This window comes from Mus pahari, chromosome 7 (assembly GCF_900095145.1).
Source record: "Mus pahari chromosome 7, PAHARI_EIJ_v1.1, whole genome shotgun sequence".
Taxonomy (NCBI): Eukaryota; Metazoa; Chordata; class Mammalia; order Rodentia; family Muridae; genus Mus; species Mus pahari.
In genome coordinates, this window is record NC_034596.1 from 23,686,661 (window position 1) to 23,695,264 (window position 8,604).

Here is an 8,604-nt window from a genome sequence, read left to right on the forward strand (position 1 = left end):
TTTTTTTCGAGACAGGGTTTCTCTGTGTAGCCCTGGCTGTCCTGGAACTCACTTTGTAGACCAGGCTGGCCTCGAACTCAGAAATCCGCCTACCTCTGCCTCCCGAGTGCTGGGATTAAAGGCGTGCGCCACCACGCCCGGCTCGGACATTTCTTAACTAATTATGTTCTTATAATTGATCATGAAGTTAATGATTTGTATGTTAATTGGTTGTCTGTGTTTCTTTTATAGTTCGTTGCTCCTGGTTTTTGTCTCTCTCTCAGTGTCTTTTAATGGCTTGAAATATATGTCTTTGGACAGTGTTATTATTATTATTTTTTTATTTCCTACAAAAGCTTTTTAAGAGTATTGTTTGCTTAATTTAGTCTCCCTTTGTCTTCAGATTGATTCTCTTTTTCTTTTTCTTTTTCTTTTCTTTTGGGGTTGGGGGGCTTTAAGTTGAACTTAGTGTTTCTTCTTCATTCTTTTGAAGCCTGTGGATCTAGTTAGTTGTTTGGCTGTAGCAATGGCCTCCGATTGAGACCAGACAAAGTCAAGATGATGCTTGTGCTTCTGTGTGTATGCATGGCATTGTAGAGATCAGCACCACCGCTGCTTGCTGGGTGACTGGCTCTTCATGGCACTGAAGTTTAGTTGTCAAAATCCTCCAGGAATTCTCATGTGTCTTTAGCACTTTCTGTGACAGATAACACATTTGTGAGTTAGAATGTATTTATTTGGTAGATATTTCTAATTGGATAATAATTTCCTTCAGACTAGTAACTTTCACTCCGCCCTGTGTAATGTTTAGCCTTTATAGGGCAAGGTGGGTTGGACCACATGATGGATCAGCTGTGATTGAATCAGTGTTAACATTGAGAAAGAAAGAGGCAATCATTTGGGACCAGACATGGAGACTAGCATGCACTTCAAGTGAGGCAAGTGCCATTCTTAAGAGGAAATATAACTCACAAAAGTGCTTCTTTCTGATTCTCAGGGATGTTTCGAAAGGATGAAGAACTGACTCCGTCGCAGAGGGGATTAGCTGTGAGGTATGTGTCTTCACATCTACCTTGGTTTGTACCATTTCACTGGCTCATGCATAGCAACTGTCTTCCCTCTGCACGGCTGCAGGCTACCAAGTTGTTCTGGGCTGGGCTGGCAATCCCTCTGGGACTCTGCCAGGTCCTTCCTGTGTCTCTGTACTGTGCATGCCTCCTGTGAAACACAAGCGGTCCACTGAGTTTTGTGTCTGTGAGACTCTCAAAGGACAGATGGCGGTGTCTGCAACTGTAACAACTGCTATAACAACAGTCACTGCCACCCATGGACAATGACTTGACAGCAGTGAGTGGGCCAGCGTAGTAACACAGCACGAAGGTGCAACACACGTGTTATTGGTTATTATCCGAGGGACTCAGCTGGTCGTCACCTTCCTTTGCTCTGCTTCCGGAAGAGCTGCCTAAAGAGTGGCTTGGTTTCCTGGCCACGTCTATTTCAACCTAACACAATTAAAGATGAACTCCTCTTTGTACCTTTGGAGTGATTGCTTCTAAATTAAGAATTAAGGAATGCGTGCCTGCCGGAAGAATGAAATGATGTCCACAGTGGTGGACAGACGTGTGTCAGTGTTCATCCTTTGACCTCTGGGACCCTTCTGTGCATCTTCTCCGGGGTTCCCCATTTCTCAGTGGCCAGTCTCCAAACAGCAGCACATAGCCATTGCATACACTCCCTGGCGAGCAGTCTGACTGGTTCTTGACCTATTCCTGGCCTTGGACTATCTCAGACACTGTCACAGGCATCTGATTCTTCTTCCCCTCTCAGGCAGCCACCAGGCGAATGGCCCGTCCTAGTTAACCCCTGCTTTCCACTTGCCTGGATGGTGGAAGGAAGCCGAGTGCAGATTCTCATTCTTGCTGCCTGTGTTCATTTTGAATTTCTTACTGTTTTAAAAACTGTGGTCCTTGGGGCTAGGGAAATGGCTCCGCATTTGCTGCTCTTGCTGAGGATCAGGTTGGTCCCCAGCACCCACTGTAGCTCCAGTCCCAGGGGATTGGACCCCTCTTCTGCCTTATTTGGGCATTGGGTGCACACACATGCATGTGGGTAAAATACACATACATATAAAATAAAATTTAATCCTTTTAATTAAAAAAGCCATGGTCCTTCATATCGACAACAAAGTGACTACATTTTCTTAATCTCTCTCTGAAAATATTTTATATTCTTCTATTCTCCAGAATCCTAGCACGCTCTTGCTCATATGCAGAAAGCTAAATTTCCTTTCCTTCAGTGATGGAAAGTTGTTCATGAAGACATCCTCCCCTCTGCCGTCCACACAGCGCATGGTTACTATGTGTAACCTCATTGGGTCGACCTCATCCTGACTCTGAGAACAGCCCAGGTGAACTGTAGACTGGGAAATGACTCATTGTAGTGGGGCAAATAAGATGCTGACAAAGGCTGCCCGAGGCGTCTGCTGGGACTCACTACCAAGGACAGCTGAGCCCTGGGTTGTCTGTCAGTCTGTAATCACAAACCCTCCAAGCTCCCCGAAGCTGTAACAGAATATTCCTTTTCTACTTCTGAGTTTGAACTGCCCATAGAGAATAGGGCTCTCTTCTCACCTCTGACCTTAATCAGGATCTTTTTATTTTTTCTGCTCAGCAAGGTCATCCTCAGCTTCTTGGGGAGGAGGATAGTATTGTCACATGTCCCCTTCGGGCCACCACGCTCCCATCACTCTCTGTGCTCAGATGTAGGCTTCCTTCCTTTCATGGTTGCCCTGAGTCTTCAGCCTTGTTGGCATGGTGACCAACCACAGTAGTGTCACTGGCCCAACAGACCACTCCTCACTGGATTCCTGGGCACCACATTCTCTTGCTTTTCTTCTTCTCTACCTCCCCCACTCAACCCTTGGCCCCTCTCCTGTGTGGCTGACTGCTGCTGTACCCCAGAACTTAGACCTGAACTTCTCAGCGTTCCCCGGGTGCTTCCACATGCTCTGGTGGCTTGAAGCCCACAAGCCACACTCCCTCACATCCCGGATAGCAATAGGTCTGTCCACAATGGAGCCTCTGATTTCTGTCTGTCCCCTGCCACGTATTTCTCTGCCACTGCCACTTGTCTGCTAGTAGCATTATTTAATATTGGGGTGCGAGCAGGAAATAGCAGACTTCATTTTCTCACTGCAGGTCTGTTCCACTAGCAAGTCCAGCAAGCTTTCAGTCCTCCCCCGAAAGCTGCTTCTCACCACACCACCGTCCACTACTAGATCCAAGGGGCTGCTCTTCAGAATGCTCTTGGTTTTCTCCTGTCCTCACCTGTAGCAGGTTTCTACATTGGGTCCATGTGTTGTGTGTATGTGTGTGTGCATGTACATGTGCAAGCCAGAAAAACTTAGTAGCAAAAAGAGCACAGTAAGATTCTGCCTGGCCTCCGAGACAAAGTAGGAAAAGGGAAAGTTGAACTTCAACTCAGAAGGCTACGTAGACCCAACTGAGACACAGAGTGGCCAGAGATGGAAGTGCTGAGAAGGGGAACTATAATATCTAAAGGGGGTCATCATTTTGCCTGTCTCTTTAGTGTGGCTTACGGTGAGCCTGCCTTCCTAGCTTGGTCCCTTGTTCAGGTGATTGACTGGCCCAGGTAGTTACCTCTTTCATGGTTTTGGTAGCTTGGAATGTTGGGTCTCTTCCTAGGCCAGAGATTTCATCCTCAGGACCAGAAGGAACCAGTTTTCCCTTTTGGGGGGGCCTCTGCTGCTACTACCCAAAGAGGTAACCCCTAAAATCACTTGGGAGATGGTCTAAAGTTGGGGAGCTGATGTAACCCATTTCACTATGGAAGTCAAGAGCTTCAGTTCCAGTGTCGGCCAGAGGGGTCACTTAGTGTCTGGTCTGGTGTTCTAGGCCCCACCACTGTGTACTGCCCCAGTCAGGGCTACCGACTGTCTAGTTCAGAGGAGGCGAGAAGCCAGGGCTTCCTTCCACCATTCCTGGCCAGAGACCCAAGGATATTATGGGATTGCTTGCTGTCCAGTTCCTAGCTTCTGTTCTCATTGCACACAGGTGTCGTACGAATGTGTCCACACTCAGCTCTGTATATGGATACGGGAGATTTGAACTCTGGCTTCACACACAAGTACATTTACTCAGTGAGCCATCTCCCCATCCCCAGAGATTCTCTGAATAGGCTTTGGATTGTTTTGGTCTTGTTTTTGTTTTTCACTTCCCTGATAAGAACACCCAGTGCTTTCCTGTGTAACGTAAGTTTCTAAGTTCTGACCACAGCATCCTCCTCAGAATGGAGCCCAGAGCTCCACACTCTTGCCTCAGTTTACACACTCCTTGTCTCGTCCTGGGGTAGGAGAACAAGGTTCCTTTTTGTAGGTCAGGCTGAATTCAAACTTCTATCCTCCTGCATCCGTCCCGAGGACTAGGTTGTAGACACGGTCCGCCACACCCAGTGTCTCCTCTTTAACTATACCGACCTCCCACCTAAAACCCCGCCCTCCTAGCCCTCTGCCCTGCCCTACCCTGCCCTGCTGGGTTTCGTCCTGCCCCAGTGTAAGGTCCTGATCTTGAGAGCTTTGTCTGTTTATCAGTGTGTTCCCGTCTCTGAATGGCCAGGAGACATTTGAGCATGTATGGAGACATTTCTGGTTTTGGGATCCCAGAAAGGCTGACATCCAGTAGGTAAAGGGCAAACATCTTTTCGTGCGGGACAGTGCTCTGCACCAAGGAAGTACTGAACCCTCAGTGAGCGAGGCTAAGGGTGCCTGACTGACCTAAGGCAACACACCCTTGGTGTTGGGACAGACCAAATCAGCAAGTGTCTCGTGTGATAAGTATTACAGCAGGCGGTTCCAGCACTTCACAAAATTCTTCTGACAGTTGAGCCAAAACTTTCTTCAGTGAATTTTATGGTCGAGAAGAATCTTCTCTCGTGGGAACTATGGAGTCTGCCTGTGATCCCAGCACGTAGGAGCTGGAAGCACAAGGATCAGGTCAACGTCCTGTTCAGCCATGCAGCTGAGTTTGAGGATCACCTGGGCAACTCTCGACCCTGACTCAGTACAAAAACAAGAGATGAGACAGAGATAGAGACAGAAAATATAAGTGAGCTACAGGCTGGCTCTGGCTACATAATGAGGCCCTGGCTTGAAACTTTAAAAAGAAAAAAGAAGGTGGTCGGGCATGGTGGTTTTACACCTGTGATCCTAACGCCTAGGAGGCTGAAGTAAAAGGACTGTTAGGAGTTCAAGGCCAGCCTGAACCACAGAGTGAGACACTGAGCTATGGATCAAGACTGTCTCAAAGGATAGAAGTGGGCTGGAGAGATAGCTCAGCAGTTAAGAGCATTTACTGCTTTTGTAAAGGGTCCAGGTTCTGTTTTCAGCATCCACATGGTAGCTCACAACTGCCTGTAACTGCAGTTCCAGAGGATCTGACACTCTCTTCTGGCATAATCTGGCTCCTGCATGGTCATGGTATACACTAATTCATTTCATTAATTCAAACCCTCTGTAGTTACTTATAAAGATAATTATGAAAACCCTCTATAAAGACACACATGTGGGGCTGGAGAGATGGCTCAGCGGTTAAGACCCCTGACTGCTTTTTCCAGAGGTCCTGAGTTCAATTCCCAGCAACCACATGGTGGCTCACAATCATCTGTAATGAAATCTGATGTCCTCTTCTGGTGTGTCCAAAGACAGCTACAGTGTACTCATATAAGACAAAAATAAATTAATTTTAAAAAGACACACATGTACACAATTAAATAAATAATTTCTAAAACCACAGTAAAACAAAACACAAACACCAGTACCAACCACCACAAAAATACATAATAAATAAATAAATAAGACTGAGGAAAAAGAATAGATGGCGTTTCCAGTCAGAATGGGAAGTGTGGTGTTGATCTATATGTCCCATATACATAACAATAATCTCTCACATATGAGGGTGCTTGCTTCACGTCTTTGTCCACAGAATATTTTCCAAAGAGACTGCTCATGGTATGCTGAGAGGGAAGGTAGCCTCCACTGCCCCGGGGCCTGCTTACTGTGCCTAGGCGTAGCTGCCCTTTGATCTTCAGTCAATGAACCGGACTGCCCACTAAACTGTACACACTGGGAACCATTTGGACAGGCCTCAAGGCAAAGGAACCCCAGCGTGTGGAGACATCCTTTTCTCCTGTTTCTCTTGGTTCCCACAACTAATCCATCAGCTGACCCCGCAGGTGCAGTCAGAAGCCACACGCCATGCTGTTCCCAACACCTCCAAGGTGTTGTCATCTGCTATAGTCCCCTGCCTGGTCTTTGTGCCTCCACTGTGTGCATACACAGGGCCAGAGTGGTGCATGGGAGACATGGCCTTTAAAACCTGACTAGTTTTCCATCTCATCCAGAGTGATCTGTTTCTTCTGTGGCTTGGAAGGCAGGCCCCGTGTGATCTTACCTCCATTAGCAGGCTTTTCTCCTGTCCTGTCTTCCATGTCTTGTCAAGCCGGCTGTCACTGCGTGCGTTCCACCTGTGTCCTCGTCACTCCTCAGCGCCTGGGCTTCTTCGGCTTTCATTTGTGTTTAGTCTGCTTCAGTGAAGAGGCTTCTCTGACTTCATGTAACAAGTGACCCCTTTCTCTGTGGCATTGAGCATCTCTGAAGAGTACATATAAATGCACATATATCTTATTTTATATATAGTCTATTTTAGTCTGATACACACATACACACACACACACACACACACACGCACACACTGTCTATAAGCTCCATACATACAGGATTCCACTTGCTGACTGCTCTGTCTGCAGACCCAGGAGCCTGTTGTCCACATGATGGGCATGCAGCGTGCATTTGTCAAATGAGCGGACACATGTGCTGTGAGAGATGATTGCTTATGCCACACCATGGTCCTCTTAGGTTCCTTTCCTTAATGAGGGGTCTAATGGAAACCCCTCTGTAGCTGCCTGTAAATACCTTTTTGAAAACTCTCTACTAGCTTCTTTTCTATTGCTATAAGAGATCTCAACAAAAAGCCAGTTAGGGGAGAGAGGGGGTTTATTTTGCTTATAATTCCAGATTGTAGCTTGTCTCAGTTAGGGTTTCTATCGCTATGATAAAACACCGTGACCAAAGCAACTTGTTTCAGCTTACAGCTCTTAGGTCACACTCCATCACTGAGGAAATCTAGACAGGAACACAAGGCCAGAATCCAGAGGCAGGAACTGATGTGGAGGCTGTGGAGGAGGGTTGCTTACCTCCTTGTTCCTCCTGGTTTGCTCAGCCCGCTTATATACTCCAGGACTACCTGCCTAGGGATAGCACTGACCACAATGGGCTGGGTCCTCCCATATCCATCCCTAACTAAGAAAATGTCCCAGTGGATTGCCAACAGATCAGTCTTATGGAAGAATGCTTTCACTGTCGTTCCCCTTTCTTAGATAATTCTAGCTTGTGTCACATGGACAAAAGAAAAACCAACCAGGACACGGTTCATCATAGTAGTCCCAGCAGCAGGAACTAAAAGCAGCCAACCGTATTGTTCCACAGTAAACAGCAGGGAGACATAAATAAAGGTAGAGCCCTTCTCTCAGCTTGCTTCCTTCTGACTTGCTTCATCCAGGATTCCCTTCCTAGGGAACAGTGCTCCCTACAGTGGGCTTATGTCCTTCCTACATAAACAATCAAGTTGATCCCTCACAGGCCATGCTGATCTACAAAATTCTTTATAAAGACTCTTCCCAGGTGAGTGTAGGTTGTGTCAAGTTGAAAGTTAAAACCAAGCAGCTCATCTGTCCAAAAATACTGTTGAGAATTCTCTGCCCCAGCCTCCTGAATTCTTACATGGATATAAATGAAAACTAAGGCATCTTTTATTTCGGAAATGGCGAAGGTGGTGAACCCGTGACTGACGTTTCCGTGGATCACCCTGAAAGCCTCTGCCATGGCTCACATGTGTGTCTCCTCCTTGCAGGCGCATGCCAAGTCTCCTGGAATATGTAAGTTATACCTGCAACTTCATGGGCATCTTGGCAGGCCCACTGTGCTCCTACAAAGACTACATTGCCTTCATTGAAGGCAGAGCATCCCACGTGGCACAGCCCAGTGAAAACGGAAAAGAAGAGCAGCATGGAAAAGCAGATCCATCTCCAAACGTAAGGGCGTGCGCCTCATCCGGAGCCCTGTGCTCCCTAGTGTCTGTCTGTCTGTCTGGTTTTCTGAAAGTCTAATGTTTTCACTTGTTTTAATTTTCCCATTGGTTCCTTTCTTTTTTTCCTTCCTCCTTCCCTTCCTCCCTCCCTTCCTCCCTCCTTCCCTCCCTCCCTCCCACGTCTGTTTGTGTGTATGTGTGTTGTGTGCATGTGCATGCATGCATGTTGTGGGATTGAACCCAGAGCCTTGGCAGAGCCTTGTGCTAATGTAGTAAGGGCTACCACCAAGCTGCGTCTTTGTCTTCTATTCCCTTCTTTGTTTTTTGTTTTTGTTTTTGTTTTTGTTCTTAAAACATTTTATGGCCGGGCGTGGTGGCGCATGCCTTTAATCCCAGCACTCAGGAGGCAGAGGCAGGAGGATTTCTGAGTTCGAGGCCAGCCTGGTCTACAAAGTGAGTTCCA

General features: G+C 47.0%; 1 protein-coding gene across 4 annotated transcripts in view; it reads left to right on the forward strand.

Moving 5' to 3' along the window:
* Mboat2 (membrane bound O-acyltransferase domain containing 2) overlaps window positions 1–8,604 on the forward strand; it is a 133,624-nt gene that overhangs the window by 109,164 nt on the left and 15,856 nt on the right. For all 4 annotated transcript variants that reach the window (XM_029540654.1, XM_021201759.2, XM_021201760.2 and 1 more), the window contains 2 exons: window positions 977–1,031; window positions 7,965–8,145. In XM_029540654.1, the coding sequence (XP_029396514.1) occupies window positions 977–1,031; window positions 7,965–8,145 (236 nt within the window). The remainder of the gene's footprint in view (window positions 1–976; window positions 1,032–7,964; window positions 8,146–8,604) is intronic.